The 18,535-nt window shown below is 40.6% G+C and overlaps 1 protein-coding gene across 7 annotated transcripts in view; it reads right to left on the minus strand.

Annotated features, from left to right (window-relative positions):
- Positions 1-7,693: 7,693 nt before the first annotated feature.
- Positions 7,694-18,535, minus strand: part of rai14 (retinoic acid induced 14) — a 182,086-nt gene continuing 171,244 nt past the window's right edge. For all 7 annotated transcript variants that reach the window (XM_051929766.1, XM_051929760.1, XM_051929761.1 and 4 more), the window contains 3 exons: positions 16,531-16,680; positions 13,612-13,677; positions 7,694-9,804 (listed from right to left, as the gene is read on the minus strand). In XM_051929766.1, coding sequence (XP_051785726.1) covers positions 9,727-9,804; positions 13,612-13,677; positions 16,531-16,680 — 294 coding nt within the window. In that variant the 3' untranslated portion in view covers positions 7,694-9,726. The remainder of the gene's footprint in view (positions 9,805-13,611; positions 13,678-16,530; positions 16,681-18,535) is intronic.

Genomic DNA, 18,535 nt, shown 5'->3' on the forward strand with positions numbered 1-18,535 from the left:
ACCTGCGTTCATTGATTATATCCAGGCGGGCTCGTGTTTGTATCTCCGTCAGTTGTGGTCTTTTGTTTTGAACCCGTGCCTGCTTTGCTTCCGCAGTTTCTGACGCGCGTTGTAAGCGTCTATGTACATTGTATTTGTCCATGCGGAGCTGTTTGGTTTTGGAGCCGAGACAGTTTTGCTTCCGCGGTTTCAGACGCGTGTTGTAGGCGCCTACGTCTATTGTTTTTATCCATGCAGGCTCGCTTTTGTAGCTCCGTTAGTTGAGCTGGATCGTTTTGGAGCCGTGACCGTGACTCCATTAGTAATCCGTTGTCTACCGTTAGTAATATGGATAATTGCACTTACTGTTAATACGGAGCGTTTTCTGTGGTTGTACCGTTAATAATGTTTCACTGTAATGTGATTCACATATGCTATATGGTTTGGACGTGTGAGGATGCCGTACGTTTAATACGGAGAGTTCGTTTATTCTCATTACCCGGACCATGCTGTGTAGTGTGGACGTTTAGTTCAGAAGCGCGTTGTAGGCGCCTGGGCCTTTTGTACTATCTTTGTGGACCTTTGCGGATGCCGTAGTGTCTTACGTGTGACTGTGGGGTGCAGTGCAGAATCCTCTTTTCTGTGTGGCTGTGTCGTTAGTCGTTAGCTATGGGCGTGTTGTTGCTTCATGTCCTATTCAGAAGCGCGTTGTAGGCGCCTGCGCCTTTCGTACTTTCCTGCGCCTTCTGTACTATCTTTGTGGACCTGTGGGGCCTCCGTAGCCTCTTCCGTTTGACTCTGGGGTGCAGCGCAGAATCCTCTTTTTTGTGTGGCTGTGTCGTTAGTCGTTAGCTATGGGTGCGTTGTTGCTTCATTTCTCATTCACGTTAGTTGAGCTCTTTCGTTTTTGGGCCGTGACTCCTTCGTTCACGGTGGATAAGACTTCGCTTGCGGTTTATGAGACGCGCGCTGTAGGAGCCTGCGCAGTATGTCTCATGGTCCCATCACCGTGTACCTGCGTCCATGCCTTCCGGTTTACCATTCTCGGTTAGTAATATGGATTCCTTTTGCCTACACTGTGCTGTGTTAAACTTAATTTTTAATGTGTTTGTCCAGTTCTGCAGATTGTGTCTTTTCGTCCTCTTTTATATCCGTCCTTTGCAAATGTCACACTTTAATTATCAGAATAAATGTTAGTATAACCGGTGCCCTGCTAGACAGTAGTGGTGGTGGTGCTGTAGGGGGTGGATTTGGGGGCTCCTACGCCTCAGTGGTCCTTAGAACCATTTTGTCAGGAGATGTGCGCTCCTGACAGGGTTACCAATGGCAAGTTGTTTGTGTATAGCAGTCAAAGACCCTCATTAATATCATCCTATTCTCAAACCACTTAAATCAATTCAGGGTCACAAAGGGCAGCACAAAGTGTGACAAGTCCAGGGTGCCATTCCATTGTAGAGCCCACTCAGGCACACCCACACCTGTGCCATTTTGGAAATTTGGGAGGAAAATTCAAAGAAAGCCCTGTAAGAACGTGCAGCCCCTACACATACAATGTTGGATGCACAATTGAAACCCAGGATGCTGGACAACACGAGCTGGGAAATGCCATCTTCTGCACCACGGTGTCGCCTACCCTTAATAATGTTCTAGTAAATCTAGCAGGACCCCTCTCCTAGAGGGAGGCTTGGCAGTGGTGCTCACCAGAAAGTCTTGAAGACTTGGTGACACACAGTCCAAATGGGATCAGTCTGAAAAAGCTGCTTGGAGTCAGTGGGTGGCCTTTCTACCTCCGACACAAAGGGTGAGGGACAGGTACAATGACATTCAGGTGACAGGCAAGAGATGGGACTGACTCAGGCATAACAGAAAGACTTTGGTAATGAACATACACACTTGGAATGTGAACACACAATGTGTTGGACTCACCTCCGCGCACAGCAGCAGTGGTCCTGGTGTCTCGTCTCGTCTCTGCTGTTGCCCTGTGGGTGAGAACCTTGTCAAGGAAGGAAATCCACAAGCCCACGGGTGGGTGCTGCACAGTTAGGAGTTTGCTTCCGTCAATGAGAAGCCACCTTAATGAGGCTCTGGGGGTCAGTGTGAAAAGCTCTGCTGTCTGCATGGGGCATGGAGTTGGGGGGGGTGGCGTGTCACAACTATTTCCTACACACTTTACTGTGATTTGTCGTTTTTTTAAAATGTTGCCATCTCTGTATAGAACACATCGGTGGCTCTCAACCACTGGTGGTACGTGAAGAATTACTGGGTGGTATGCAAGGGAGACCCTAACCCCCCTCCGCCCCCCCCAAAAAAAAACAGGTGGGCAGAGAGATAAAGAGAACTGCACTCTACAAGAGAAGGAGACAACAGTTTTCTTGTTTGCAGTTACACGGCAAAAATAGCTTCCAGGGTTTGACTTTTGGTGCAGGATTGCAGGTATCAAGTGAAGTCAAGTTGGGGAGCATGCACTGGTACAGTGTGTTGCTGCACCCACTACACGATGAAACAACCCGGGACCCCCCAGGCAGACATGCAGTCCAGTCCCATCCTCCGGAAATGACCCTCTATCTGCCGCAGCCAGGTGTTACGTGGGCGACCCCTTGGCCTGGTCCAGCCACTCGGGTCCTCAACAGAGAAGATCCTGTGAGCCGGACCACCCTCTGGGAAACGCGCCACATGGCCGTAGTGCCGTAACTGACGCTCCCTCAGAATGCAGGTAATGTGCCTCATTCGGGACTCCATTGCAGGTATCCCGTCTTTTATTTAGAAATCCTGCATGGTATAATTTAGTAAAGTGGAAGAATCCGGCTACACTTTCATGGCAAAAAAAAAGACTGGCACCAAAATTAGAAATTAAAATACACAATTCCTGTATGCTTTGAGAATCAATCAACTGTCTGTTTAGTGAGTTCAGCAAGTGGTAGCATTATTCACTATTTAATAATAGTAATATATTTTATTTATAGAGCGCCTTTCCCATGCTCAAGGCACTTGATACAATTATCTGTTCACCATGAACAAGTCTACAGCTCCCTCTCCAATAATCCACTATCTAACTGGTGTATCCAGTTCAGGGTCACTGGTAGCTGGTGCCTATCCCAGCTGCACTGAGCACAACACAGGAATTAGACTGTGGATGTGGAGACAGACCACCTCGCACACATCCCACTACACATCATTCCAAAAATCAAATGAATTTAGTCTTTCAAAATTTCCTTAATGTTCTGAAGCACAAAGCAAATCTCCTTAATCATGCGACATTCACGGTCTTAACGGAAATGCATAATCTCAGAGATGCGCAATTAGTGAAGCTACTGAAATGGCGTACTTAATTACTCCAAACAAATCAGCAAACATTAAATTTGCATCATGCATTGGGTTTCCTTGAAACCAAAATAATGTCCATTACTTGAATGACACAGGAGCGAATGCGATCCCGTCTCCAGTTGGGACTCATTTCTGTATTCACAGCCAGTGCAATTCTGTATTCATACCGAGGCATATGTAGTAGCAAAGGCTTTTTTTTTTTTTAATTTTATTGTAATCATTCATACAAATCGATCAATTTTTACAAAAAAATAGGATTGAAAAACAAGTCGACCCCCACCCCTGAGAGAGAGAGTATGGCCAACAGGGTAAGACTTAAGGCTTGTAAACAAACCTAAATTGATGAGTTTAATAGGCCAGTAGAGATGAATGGAGAAGAAAAAGATATCGGAGATAATTGCATCCTTGGTGCTTTAAGAGCTTATTCTAAAATTTTATTGATTATATCCTGCCAGGTTTTTAAAAAAATTCTGTACAGAACCTCTAACTGTATATTTGATTTTTTCCAATTTCCAATAGTATAAAACATCGGTTACCCACTGACTTAAAAGAGGAGAATTAGGATTCTTCCAGTTTAGCAAAATAAGTCTGCGTGCCAAAAGTGTAGTGAATGCAATCACCGTTTGCTTGTCCTTCTCCGCTTTAAACCCATCTGGAAGAACACCGAACACAGCTGTTAATGGGTTAGGAGGGATTGTGACCCCAAGGCTGTCTGAAAGGCACTTAAAAATTTTGGTCCAAAATGATGTTAGTTTTGTGCAGGCCCAAAACATGTGACCCAGTGAAGCTGGGACTTGATTGCAACGTTCACAGGTTGGATCTTGCCCTGGAAACATTTTGGACAGTTTTATGCGAGACAGATGAGCTCGATATATAATTTTGAGTTGAATAATTCTATGCTTTGTGCATATGGAACTCGAGTGAAGTCTGCATTGCTACTTTCCACTCCCTTTCTGATATATTGATTAAGAGATCTTTTTCCCATTGTCCTCTTGGATCTTTGAAAGGGAGGGACTGTAAAATAATTTTATATATTGCAGAGATGGTGTCTAAGTCCTTGAAATTGAGCAATATTTTTTCCAGCATGGACAAGGGTGCAAGATGAGGAAAATCGGGGCAGGTTCTGTTTAACAAAGTTCCTAATTTGAAGATAGTGAAAGTATGCAGTAGCAAAGTCTGATCATTTGTGTAAGGTAACCTGAAAACAACACAACAAAATCTGTTTTAGTGGACTGTCGAAATAACAATCTTAAGTGGCAGGTCTGATTTCATTAAGGGAACCTTAAAGTTGGCTCAAATCTAAAAAGGGAGGGAGGGGAGGATTATACTACAAATAATTATTTACATTTATACAGTGCAGTTCATAGTGACACCACTAATGTGCAGCATCCACCTGGATGAAGCGACAGCAGCCATTTTTGCACCAGTACTCTAACCACACACATTAGCTGTTAGGTGGTGAAGGGGTGAGAGAGATAGCCAATTAGGGACAGGGAATAGGAACCCCAGGCTATGTGGGGGCAATTTAGCCTGGACATCGGGATTGACCCTACTCTTTATGAAGGATGCCCAAGGATCTCTAACGACCACAGAAGGTCAGGAGCTTGATTTTACATCTCCATGGGTGTCCCCAACACTGCACAGGCCACTAGGATCGACATTCAGACCACAGAGTAAGTGCCCCTTGCTGGCCTCACCAACTCCTCTGCCAGCAGCAACCCAAGCGTTTTCCTGGTTGGTCTCCCATCCAAGTACTGGCCGGGCCTAAACATACTTAGCTTCAGGTGAATGACCTCTTCTCAAGTGCATGTGGCAATGGCTTTGGAGAATCAGGTGTATGAAATTTAAAGCTGAACTGAATTAGACTTGTGGATTTCTGATTACTCTTCAGTACGTGTTACTAACCAGATAATGTCTGTACACTGATGCCGTCTCACAACAGCAAATGATGTAAACTTTGTAAAGTGATTTTTGACGAACCTGACTTGAAAAGTGTGCCTTTTATGAAAAGCTGCTTTTAAGAGTTTATCCATCCATCCATTTTCCAACCCGCTGAATCCGAACACAGGGTCATGGGGGTCTGCTGGAGCCAATCCCAGCCAACACAGGGCACAAGGCAGGAACCAATCCTGGGCAGGGTGCCAACCCACCGCAGGACACACACAAACACACCCACACACCAAGCACACACTAGGGCCAATTTAGAATCGCCAATCCACCTAACCTGCATGTCTTTGGACCGTGGGAGGAAACTGGAGCGCCCGGAGGAAACCCACGCAGACACGGGGAGAACATGCAAACTCCACGCAGGGAGGACCCGGGAAGCGAACCCAGGTCCCCAGGTCTCCCAACTGCGGGGCAACAGCGCTACCCACTGCGCCACCGTGCCGGCCGCTTTTAAGAGTTTATGCAAATTTAAATATTCTGAATTATGGCAAGGACATAATAATGTTTACACTTTTTTTAGTATGGATTTAAACAGTGTTTATTATTCTGCAACTAAAAATAATCACTGAAAAGGTGTATAGTATGGCAGGGCCTTTAGAGCACAATCACGCTCTCACCGACTCTCACCTTGGACCAATAGAGTTGCAAGTTATTCCAAAATACTTGACTTTGGGATATCTGATCAAAACTGAAGTACCTACAGAGGAATGTGCAAATTCCAAAATCAACATCATGCAGCAGATTGGCAGATGACAGTGTAAGAGTTGAATTTGACCCCTGCTCTCTGTGTGCCCCTGGCATGTGTCTGAGTCTCATATCCTTCTGAGCTAATGCTTAAAAGCTGACGCTGCTATTTTATTATTCACTATGATAAAATGTATTTCTTGTCCTTTATATAACCCCTTAAGAGAAGTGCTATATTTATGGCATAACCTTTCTTCTATAATACTGTTTCCTGTTTTGTACTCAGCTGGATCATAATATATATATAGGCCATTGTTCTTTTCTCTTCTTTGTGAAATTCACACATCTCCTAAAATAAGAATAAAAAAGTCACGTAATCCTAAACAAACAGGACTATCAATCGCATTATGATCATCTAAGGCAGGGGTGTCGAACTCCAGGCCTGGAGGGCCGCAATGGCTGCAGGTTTTCATTCTATCCACCTTCTTAATAATTATTGACCTGTTTTTACTGCTAATTAGCTTCTTTTGCCTCAGTTTTAATTAACTCGACTCAGACCCCTTAGTTCCTTTTATTTCCTTAATTAGCAGCCAAACAATAATGAGACACAAAATGAGCAAACAGGTGACCAGCTAACCACAATATCTGAACATAAAGAAAGAGGAGAGTCTCAGTAAAGTTGATCTGTCAGGTCAATAATCAGAAACAGAAAATCAACAGTTTGGTAAATGTGTGCTATAGCAGAAAGAGAGCAGCAGCCAGCCGAGGAATTAAATAACGGGTTTAATTAACAGCAAGAATTGGTTTCTCATTAAGAAACTGGTTGGAGTGAAATTGGTTGGAGTTTGAAACCCCAGTTTAGCTGGTCATCTGTTGGCTCGTTTCATGTCTCATTTCTGTTTGGCTGCCATTTAATGAAGAAAAGAATCAATTGAGAGGACTGAATCCTTAAAAACAGGGCTATTAAAATGAAGGGAAAAGGAGTTAATTAGCCGTGAAAACTGCTCACTGATTAGGAAAAGGGTCAGAATGAAAACCTGCAGCCACTGCGGCCCACCAGGCCTGGAGTTCGACACCTGTGATCTAAGGTATCAACGTTTGTCATGTTCCGTTAGCAACTAGGCGTAACCAATCATATTAAAAGTTTTCTGAATTTGTAATGAATTCCTTTTAAAGAATAGTGACCTAATCAATGGATTGTATAAATAGAGCGCAGAGGACACTTTTTTCTTTACAAAAACACTGATATGATGCTTTTTTGCCTCTTCGGAGATTTAGATAAAGAATAACGGCTGACGCTTTCTCCTGCCTGTGTTTTATTACTTAAATCGGGGCATTCCAGTTGGGGGGGGTGTCTGTATTCATTCCTTCATTTATCTCCATAGCTAATTTCCACCCTTGACCTGTTTACACCTAAACTGTAAATAAGCACACAACAAGGTTACAGCCACCATTTATAATACCAAAGAAAAACTAAAACTCTTCTTCAGCTCTGTGCAAAAGGTACAAAAAGGCCCTGAGATTTTGTGCCTGTTTATGTCCTTTCACAGATTACAGTTTTTCTTGTGCTCACAATAATATTTTAGCTTTGCATGTTACATTTATTGGAGTGAAGAGCAGCCAGACACATAAACTGAGCAGCAATTCTTCATATCACTTAAACTTCTTTGTTTCATTCATCTAGAAGAGAAGCACTGGATAAAACAGGTTAGCACAAATACACAAGAAAACAACTGGACAATATAATAAAAAAAAATGATACAATTTATAATTTCATTTTTATTTAGTTGGATTTTTTTTAATAAGAAATCATTGTAACAGGCCGTGGAAATATAGCTGTTAACAGTTTCATTGTTAAGAGGTACATGTAACAAATACAAAATGGGCTCGTCGAGACAAAATATATTTTAATTTGCAGTTACTGAGCCTTGTCTGACTAGGCAAGTGGAAAAGCACTGTAAATAAATCCTTTAACTATATAAACTGCTAAATGTTTGTAAACCATGACCTATTCCCGTATAAGCAGTTATTTCTGCCCATTTTCAAGAATAACCAGGAACCTTTTTTTTGTTTGTTTGTTTTATTATTTCCCTCAACTTGCCAAAATAATAATCCAAAGAACAGGAAACGATGGACTCAGAAAACTGGCTGTGATATGCGAGCAAATGTCAAAGAGGAGCACAAATCCGAAACACATTTTAGGGAGATGGTGAAAGGCCCAGCATGTGCTTTCACACAGCATGTAGTCAAATCAAAAGTGAAACGTGGGACATACTTTAAATTTGACTTTAAACAAAGGTCAAGTGACAAAAATGGAAACAAAAAAAAAAAACACAAGTGCTGTCCAATATAAACACACATTTAACTTCAAACACCATTACATTCTTTACATATCTATTATAAATGTAATTTCCACTTCATGGCTGCCGAAATCAAAATAAAACTGCTGATACTTTGATGTTTGGGTTTCTTTCTTTACGGATTCCTAAAAATCTGACTGTTGTGTGCAAAAAAAATTAAAAGCAAGTCAGATATTTGGCAAAACTAACAAGCAACAAGGACCAGCAACACTCATCACTACGTTTGCTTTGCTGTGTAGAAAAACAAGTTACAGCTAATCTGTATAACGTATTACAAGACGACTTTTAGGGCTGTTTAAGAACTCAGTGTGGTTAAGATATCTCTAAAGGTATACTGTGCTTTGCAATTGTAGTATTCAAGTACAATGTATTAAATAAATATAAAAAGTAATACAAACATTTCCCTTAAAAAACACTTAAAAATATTCATGTAGTAATATAAAAACTGCTCTGAAAAATACTCATTAAAAATATTAAGCGATAAGACAAATATTGGAAATGTCAAAATAGGCAGATGTGTTTCCAAAGCTATACGCTGCAATGCATGCTACAAGTCCACAAACCCTGCTTTATAATCTAAAGTAATATAAAATGAACGACTTAGGGACAACGCCAATGGCTGTGCTTATACAAAAAGGTGACTGCATTTGTTTTTAATAAAAAGTCATTTTTAAACCATGAAAGTTGTTAAAAGATGCTCGGGTCCTTCTGGTGTTATTGCTTCAACACAAAGAACAAAAAACGAAGAAGAGCAGTAACTCGGAGTCTGCTGCTTTCCCAGAAAAATTACAAAATGTCAGTTACTGATGAGGATCTACTTCATGAATATTTTAATAAATAGCAATTCCTATTGGTCTATCCCCTCATTTTCCCCTGGTATATTACAACTTCATTGTAGAAGATGATCTGTTTTTAAAAATATTTTTTTCTCCCTTTTTAAGAAGAAAATAGAATTTTTATTCACCACCAAATAACTGGTTCAAATTAATAATGCAAAATAATTAAACTGATTTTAACACTGAAGTTAAGGTTCAAAACCTGCACACTGAGGTTGAACAAACTACAAATACTCTTTAGATAAACTTTTCCTGCTCTTGTATTATATGAATATTGAAATTACGCTTATGGAGTATTTTACTGCATAGTAAGTTTTTGACCATAAACATTATTTAATATCAAATAATACTCAATACGGCATGAAAGTCGCAGGAAGACATTTTCCGCTTTGAGATATTGTTGAATAAAATGAAAACAAACCCCACTTTTCAGCTAATTTAATATTGCAGTGAAATAGCCAAGAGAAAGTAACCTTTCGTAAAGATTATAGTGGATTGTTGTTGCTTTCGTTTGTCTTTAGTCTTCCTTTGTTCGTAACGCGGTGCCCTTGGCTTGCTTTCAGTGTGGCATCTGCTAAATCCAATCAAGTGTTTCATCATTTTGCTTGAGTTGGCATTTTACACATCAACAGGATTTGTTTGAGAGTCTTCTGTACATCTTCATCCATCTGGCCCTAAAGAGTTTGGACAGAAACATTGTAAGTTTTGTAATTGTAAGTAACATTGTAATTGGAGAGGAGTGGTGGCTCTGAGGCTAAGGATCTCTGCTGGTATCCAGAAGGTTGCCGGTTCGAATCCCCGTCACTGTCAAAAGAGATCCTACTCTGCTGGGCCCCTGAGCAAGACCCTTAACCTGTAATTGCTCCAGGGGTGCTGTACCATGGCTGACCCTGTGCTCTGACCCCAAGGGGTATGCGAAAACTAACAAATTCCTAATACAAGAAATTGTATAAGGCGAAATAAAGAACAAAAAAAATAAATAAGTCAGGAAATGCCAAGTACACCCTCTATACAACATGAAAACGTACAAACCTCATTTTGAAAATAAATAAATAAATAAATAAATAGGATGACGGGTATAATAATATCTCTGAATTAAAAGCAAACATTTGCAGGGCCCCATAAGTAAAACCTCAACTGAAACTGAGCCTGCTGCTTATCATTTGGTTTTCATTTCCTATTTATTGAATCCCCAGGGTTCTTCCTATAATTGAAAGGAAGGCTAAATGTTATTATAACACTCTGGTCTGTGACTTTGAAGGTGTCTTTTTTATGACACTATATACAGTGCATCCGGAAAGTATTCACATTTTGTTATGTTACAGCCTTATTCCAAAATGGATTAAATTCCTTTTTTTCCTCAGAATTCTACACACAACACCCCATAATGACAACGTGAAAAAAGTTTACTTGAGATTTTTGCAAATTTATTAAGAATAAAAAAATTGAGAAATCCCATGTACATAAGTATTCACAGCCTTTGCCATGAAGCTCAAAATTGAGCTCAGGTGCATCCTGTTTCCCCTGATCATCCTTGAGATGTTTCTGCAGCTTCATTGGAGTCCACCTGTGGTAAATTCAGTTGACTGCACATGATTTGGAAAGGCACACACCTGTCTATATAAGGTCCCACAGTTGACAGTTCATGTCAGAGCACAAACCAAGCATGAAGTCAAAGGAATTGTCTGTAGACCTCCGAGACAGGATTGTCTTGAGGCACAAATCTGGGGAAGGTTACAGATAAAATTTCTGCTGCTTTGAAGGTCCCAATGAGCACAATGGCCTCCATCATCCGTAAGTGGAAGAAGTTCGAAACCACCAGGACTCTTCCTAGAGCTGGCCGGCCATCTAAACTGAGCGATCGAGGGAGAAGGGCCTTAGTCAGGGAGGTGACCAAGAACCCGATGGTCACTCTGTCAGAGCTCCAGAGGTCCTTTGTGGAGAGAGGAGAACCTTCCAGAAGGAAAACCATCTCTGCAGCAATCCACCAATCAGGCCTGTATGGTAGAGTGGCCAGACGGAAGCCACTCCTTAGTAAAAGGCACATGGCAGCCCGCCTGGAGTTTGCCAAAAGGCACCCGAAGGACTCTCAGACCATGAGAAAGAAATTTCTCTGGTCTGATGAGACAAAAATTGAACTCTTTGGTGTGAATGCCAGGCGTCACGTTTGGAGGAAACCAGGCACCTCTCATCACCAGGCCAATACCATCCCTACAGTGAAGCATGGTGGTGGCAGCATCATGCTGTGGGGATGTTTTTCAGTAGCAGGGACTGGGAGACTAGTCAGGATAAAGGGAAAGATGACTGCAGCAATGTACAGAGACATCCTGGATGAAAACCTGCTCCAGAGCGCTCTTGACCTCAGACTGGGGTGACTGTTCATCTTTCAGCAGGACAACGACCCTAAGCACACAGCCAAGATATCAAAGGAGTGGCTTCAGGACAACTCTGTGAATGTCCTTGAGTGGCCCAGCCAGAGCCCAGACTTGAATCCGATTGAACATCTCTGGAGAGATCTTAAAATGGCTGTGCACCGACGCTTCCCATCCAACCTGATGGAGCTTGAGAGGTGCTGCAAAGAGGAATGGGCGAAACTGGCCAAGGATAGGTGTGCCAAGCTTGTGGCATCATATTCAACAAGACTTGAGGCTGGAATTGCTGCCAAAGGTGCATCGACAAAGTATTGAGCAAAGGCTGTGAATACTTATGTACATGGGATTTCTCCGTTTTTTTATTTTTAATAAATTTGTAAAAACCTCAAGTAAACTTTTTTCACGTTGTCATTATGGGGTGTTGTGTGTAGAATTCTGAGGAAAAAAATGAATTTAATCCATTTTGGAATAAGGCTGTAACATAACAAAATGTGGAAAAAGTGATGCACTGTGAATACTTTCCGGATGCACTGTATTTATCATATTGGAAAATTCAATTCTGTGGATTTCATATGTATTTAACATTACATGTACAATGTTCAATCGCTACAAGTGTCAGAAAGAAATCTCCCATTGGTCTGGTAAGCTAGGCCAAAATGTGCCAGTGCACAAACAAAACATGGCCTAACAAAAAGCGGGGTGGGGTTGTGGGTCAGTGGCAGCACTCTGCCTTACAACAAGAATACCAGGGATAGCATCCCAGGCTCTCCCTGCGTCCACGTGGGATTCCTCAGCTCCCACAGTTCAAAGACATGCAGGTTAGATGAACTGGCATAGCATACTTCTTGGTTTAAACAAATGTGTTAGTTACTCCCACATTTATCTCATTATGGAATTGGTTGAGAGATTAAACTCTATGAAGTACAATGATGTGATTGATGGAGTGTTGAGTAATAATCATTTGTGTGGGCGGGTGCCTGGGGTCTTTGTTACGGCGGGTCCTGGCCCAAAGAGTATTTTGCTCTACAAGTAATTGGCTCAGGTTAACTGTATCTCATGGCTTTTGCCCAGGGGTAAAAATTTTGATTAATTGTAAATTATCTATAAAGTGAAATTGGCTTATCTTAGGAGTTTATTAACTCATATAACAGGTGATGCTCTCTCCAGTTTCAAAACATTTTGCAGTGGTTTAAATCAGTGTAGTTTTTGCCGTGGTTTTTAAGAATGTCTTTGGTAGGGAGAGTGGTTTTGGTATATTTATTATTTCACTGTCTTTCCTCATTATTCTGATCCCACTCTAATGTAAAGTAACTGGAGCCAAAGAAGCTACAAATAGTTCTGCCAATGTCTACAGCAAGTAAGACTAGTTTATGTTCAAACTAATCCCCTCAGCCATTTGTTTCTACTTATTAATTTCATATGAAAAATTGTTATCAATTGTTTTCCTCCTAACTCATTAGTCAAAGCAACTTGATAGTAGATTAAATAAAATGAATAAATAAGCAAGCATAAGCAATGCAGAATGTGAAGGGCCCAGTCAGCAAAGAACAGAAATCATCAGCAAATCAACAGAAAATAAAATAAGGGGCATATAACAGAAAAGCTACATTAACAGGCAACTACTGGAATGGTTTGATCTTATCTTTGAGTTTCTTTTTGTTATTATTTGCGCTGCTCACACCTGCAAAGCACATGTGTCAGTTTGTTTAGAGTCTGACAAGTGGAAAAATGTGCCCAGGGCATGTCAGCTGCTCCTCAGACAGTGGAGCAGATGGGCTTTAACACACAGCATACTGTATTTATACGGACAGGTTAGAATTGTTTAGATGAATACAAAAGAAAAACTCTTACTAATTACCAAGAACAAAGTCCGCTCATCAGTGTACATTTAAGATTGGTTTTACCTTGTAATGCAGTTAAGAAATGTCAAGTCCTTTTACTAGCACCTGCATGTTTAAAAATATTCTACTCAGATGATTTTCATTTTATATGAAGATCTTTTCATTATAATTAATTTTATCTATAACATATTATGCTATGAAAAACAGCATTTCTTTCTGCTATTTCGTTTTCTTTATTATTGGATAGAGAACATTTGAGAGCTCTTACCTGAACCGCATAAAGAAGATGCATCCGGTAAACTGAAACTATCTCCTGGTGTTGTTTTTTTGTTTCCTAATACAAAAACAAACCAAAAAAAGTCACCGAGATGCCCTGAAGTATTTATGTACGTTTTGCAATTCGTTGTCTCAATACATGAATTTGAATGGCAAAGCAATAATTCATAAAGGTGCTATCTTCTTGTCTAATGGAAAAGGATATATAAATATTCCCCGTACCACAAACTGAAGTAACCCGCTAACCATAAAAACAGTGAAATTTGACAAGTCCACGTAACCCACCAACCGACTGTACATCCCACTATGCCAGGTTTTCAAAAGCTGAAGACCTGAGTCCTGGACATGCAGTTCTGATTGGCTTTTTCAGAAAGTTTTGTACAGATGTATACCCTACAAAATGTTACTTTTGAGAGAACTACGATATTGGAAATAACTTATTAAAGCTTAGGAAGTTCAGCCTGTAATGACAGAGACATACTGCGTCACTGAAATGCTGGTGAGAGGACTCCCTGGTTATCCCCAATGAAATGCTTTGCAGTGAGAATGCTAGAATGCTATGAGCTTAGAGCTAATGAGATGTAACCTGCAGTAGATGTAACCAATGTAGAAGCGCCAAAATTATAGAAAAATATGTATCTAGAAACGAGAAGGGTAGTTTATACTTCAAAAAGGCATTGCGTATATACGCACGTATAAGTCGGGTCTTGAAACCTGAAAAATCAATCATACAATCGGACTCCGACTTATACACCTGTTCAAAAATGCGACACTTAAATTTTTATTATTTATTTATTTATTTTATTTTATTTTATTGATTTTATTGTCCTCATTCCATACAAATACTCAGTTGTTACAAAAAGGATTGAAAACAAATCAACACCCACCCCTGAGAAAGAGAGCATGGCCAACGGAGTAAAACTTAAACCTAGTAAAAATAAATAAATTGATGAGTTTAATAGGCGGATAAAGACAAATGGAGAAGAAAAAGAAATGGGAAAAGAATATGCTTTCCTCAGTGCTTTAAGAGCTTATTCTAAAATATTATTGATTAGATCCTGCCAGGTTTTGAAAAAGTTCTGCACAGATCCTCTAAGTGCGAATTTGATTTTTTCCAGTTTCAAATAGTATAAAACATCAGTTGACCACTGGCTTAAAAGAGGAGAGTTAGGATTCTTCCAGTTTAGCAAAATAAGTCTGCGTGCCAATAGTGTAGTAAAGGCAATCACAGTTTGTTTGTCCTTCTCCGCTTTAAGCCCATCTGGAAGAACACCAAACACAGCTGTTAGTGGGTTAGGAGGGATTGTGACACCAAGGCTGTCTGAAAGGCACTTAAAAATTGTTGTCCAGAATGATGTTTATTTGGTGCAGACCCAAAACATGTGACCCAGTGAGGCTGGAGCTTGATAGCAGCGTTCACAGGTTGGATCTTGCCCTGGAAACATTTTGGACAGTTTTAACCGAGACAGATGTGCTCGATATATAATTTTGAGTTGAATAATTGTTTGCTTTGCGCATATGGAGCTCGAGTAGATTCTCTGCATTGCTACCTTCCACTCCTTTTCTGATATGTTGAGTGAGAGATCCTTTTCCCATTGTCCTCTTGGATCTTTGAAAGGGAGGTACAGTAAAATAATTTTAAATATTGCAGAAATGCTGTCTTGAGTCCTCGAAACTGAGCAATAATTTCTCCAGCATAGTGGAAGGTGCGGAAAATCGGGCAGTTTTTAATTTGAAGATAGTGAAATAAATGTGTTGCTGGAAAGTTAAATTTGGAATGTAATTGTTCACAGGATTCAAAGATGTTGTCTATATAAAGATCTCTAAGCAATTTTCCCAAATATTTTCCAGATATTATAAACTGCATATGTCTGCGAGGGTTGAAAAAGGTGGTTCTCATGCAGAGGTGCCACAGATAAAAGATTCTCCATCTTAAAATGCTTTCTACATTGGTTCCATATTCTGAATGAGTGAAGCACAATTGGGTTATTAGTATATTGGCGATAACTTGCATTTATTGGGGCACAAAGCAGGGGATATAAAGAAGTACTGCAGGATTTTATTTCTATTTTTTACATTTTCTTGCCTCCTCCAATCTCGCACCAGTTTCTCAGATGCATTGAATTTTGTTGCAGCAGCGCAGTTACCAATTTCTTTTGCTACTTCAACGACGTTTAATTGAAAACCAGCTTCGTATTTTCTTCTGATCGAACGCTCCATCGTAGATAAGGGATGCTCTTACGATAAAGGTGTATGAGGGTGTGAGATGCAAAAAACACAAATCAGTGCAAATGTCGCTTTAGAATAGCTTGGACATTACTGTGTGGTCACATCGGTACAATACATAGGAATAAAAGGCTGTGTGCTCCCTGGTTAATCTCTCAGGTGGGCGTTAGCATATCAGAATCTCTTGGACCGATAGCGTGAGTTTTCCTCATTCGACTTATATGACTGACATTATAAAATACCAGAAATGATACGGTAAAATCAAGTCCCGACTTATCCACGGGAGAAATTAAACACGAGTATATACGGTACTTTAATGGAATTAAGTGCATATCGTAGCAGGAGAGGTTTAGGTACACTAAGGTAGTTTTGCTCTTTTGCCAAACAACTGGAGAGTCACCAACGGGTGATACTTTCATCAAGGTTGATAGACTTGTGTTATCAGAGCTTACAGAAAACCAGAGGTTATTACCAGGCATCACCTCTATCAGAGATCTCTCTACCTTTTATTGTGGCTTTTAGTTCTCTCAGAATCATCAGGGCCCTGCCTACTTGACGGCTCACATGATGTGAAGATGCATCAATCAATATGGCCCATGCTAGTGTACATCAAACATTTTTCAAAAATATAATTAAACATTTTTCATCAGTGAATTTGAATAGTGATCAAAAATATTTTACTTACAGAAAGCTGTAGCTGTAACTGTTTCACTTGCTGCTGTAGGATGTCTACCTGTTGATTTTGTCTTTTGGGTGTTGAAGTTGTGTAAGACAATTGTGAAAGGCTGTTGAGTGCATCTTTCAGTTTGCTCACTTCCTTAGTCAGTTCTTCAATCTAAAAAGGTTGAAAAATACACATAAATAATTTTTTTTAAACCCAATTAATTTCATTCAAGGTTGTGGAGGGCTGCAGCAGACTATGGAAGGCTTGTGAGGATACAACGAATGTGGCAAAACTTGGGATAATCCAGGAGGAAAACCTGATGCAGACTGCAAGAAACCTGCACCTTGGGAGAAGATTTGTTTTCAAGCAAGACAACCAGCCCAAGCAGAAAGACAAACCCACATAGGAATGGCTTACAAAACAACAAATGTGAATATCCTGGAGTGGCCGAGTCCAGATTTCAATCTACTTGAGAATTTGCAAAAGGCTGTTCACTCACAATCCCCATGGAGCCTGGCAAAGTTTGAGCAGATTTACAAATAAGAACAGGGAAAAAAAATGGCAGCTGATAGAGACGTGTGCACACAGACTCAAGGCTGTTATGGCTTCCAAAGATGCAACTAACTAATACTGTCTTGTAATACTATCTTGTTGTGGCCTCCCAGCTCACCAGTTACTCATCTTGTAGTAAGGTGACAGAACCCTTTCAGACATGTTTTAAGAGTATAGCACAACTGGGAAACTGCTCTGCTTCCAGTAACTAATCATTTGCTTATAATAGCAGACTCTGGACATGTCAGCACTCATTCTTGTAGACCTTCATGTAGCATTTGACACAGTCAAGCATGGTACTCTACAGTCCAGAGCAGAGAACATTCTGGGCATCTCTGGCACTGCCCTCCAGTGTTTTCAAGCTTGTATGACAGATAGCCAAGAGTTTCTAAGTCGTGGCAACAGCAGGTCTAACTCAGCATCAGTCCACAAGGAGTTCCTCAGGGCTCTGTTCTCTGCTCTTCTGTATCTACATGCTTCCCCCTGGTCATATTATTTGTAGCTCTGGTCTGGGTTAATTTTTTGTGGATGATATCCAGATCTATTTCAGTGTTTAAAGTGAAAGTTTTATCAGAGCTTTTTTGGCTTGCTTCTGTGAAATTAAAACCTGGATGGAACATAACTCTTGAAAATTAAACTGCAACAAATCTGAAGTCATGCCAAGCAGCACTAAAGCTCAGCTTAAGAAAAGAAACTCCTTCTCAATCACTCATGGTGATGGTCTCATCAGACCGTCTTCTGCTGCAAGGAGTCTTGGTGTCATTTATGATTCCTCCCTTTCTTATTTACACCTCTGTAACAAATCCTGTTTTGGCTCATTGTTCTCTTTTTCTGCTGCTGAGAAACTTGCCCATGCTTTTATCACATCCCACCTTGACTCATGTAACTCCCTACTGGCAGGTACCCCCTAACCTTTTATCTCAGCTCCAGTTGATTCAAAACTCTGCTGTAAGAGTCCTTAAACAAACCCATAACAGCGAGCATATAACACCCATCCTGCCCCTCTTCACTGGCTCCCCATGTCTTCTAAGATTGTGTACAAAATGCTGTTACTAACCTAAAAAAGCTTTAAATGGCCTTGCAGCAGACTACATCAGTAACATTCTCCATCAAGATACTCCTATTCAGCCACTAAGCTCCACTGATTCTGGCATCTTGTCATACACCCTAGCTAACATGCGCTATATGGCTTCATTGTACCCAGACTTTGGAACGACCTCCCTAAACCAGTATTTCTTCCAACGTTCAAGTTCAAAGATCCACAGTCTCTGATTTACACATATACAAGTTCCACCATACACACGTTTAACTGCGTAAAGTAAAATTCAGCGGCAATACTAAAAAGTGCCAGCATTAACAGACTCTTAGACTTGAGCCCAGAATATGCAGGTTTAAAAAGAAGAACATCCTTCTTCTTCTTTTGACTGCTCCCGTTAAGATTTTATGACCAACACCTTCTGAACCCCACAAGTCA

This window comes from Erpetoichthys calabaricus, chromosome 7 (assembly GCF_900747795.2).
Source record: "Erpetoichthys calabaricus chromosome 7, fErpCal1.3, whole genome shotgun sequence".
Taxonomy (NCBI): Eukaryota; Metazoa; Chordata; class Cladistia; order Polypteriformes; family Polypteridae; genus Erpetoichthys; species Erpetoichthys calabaricus.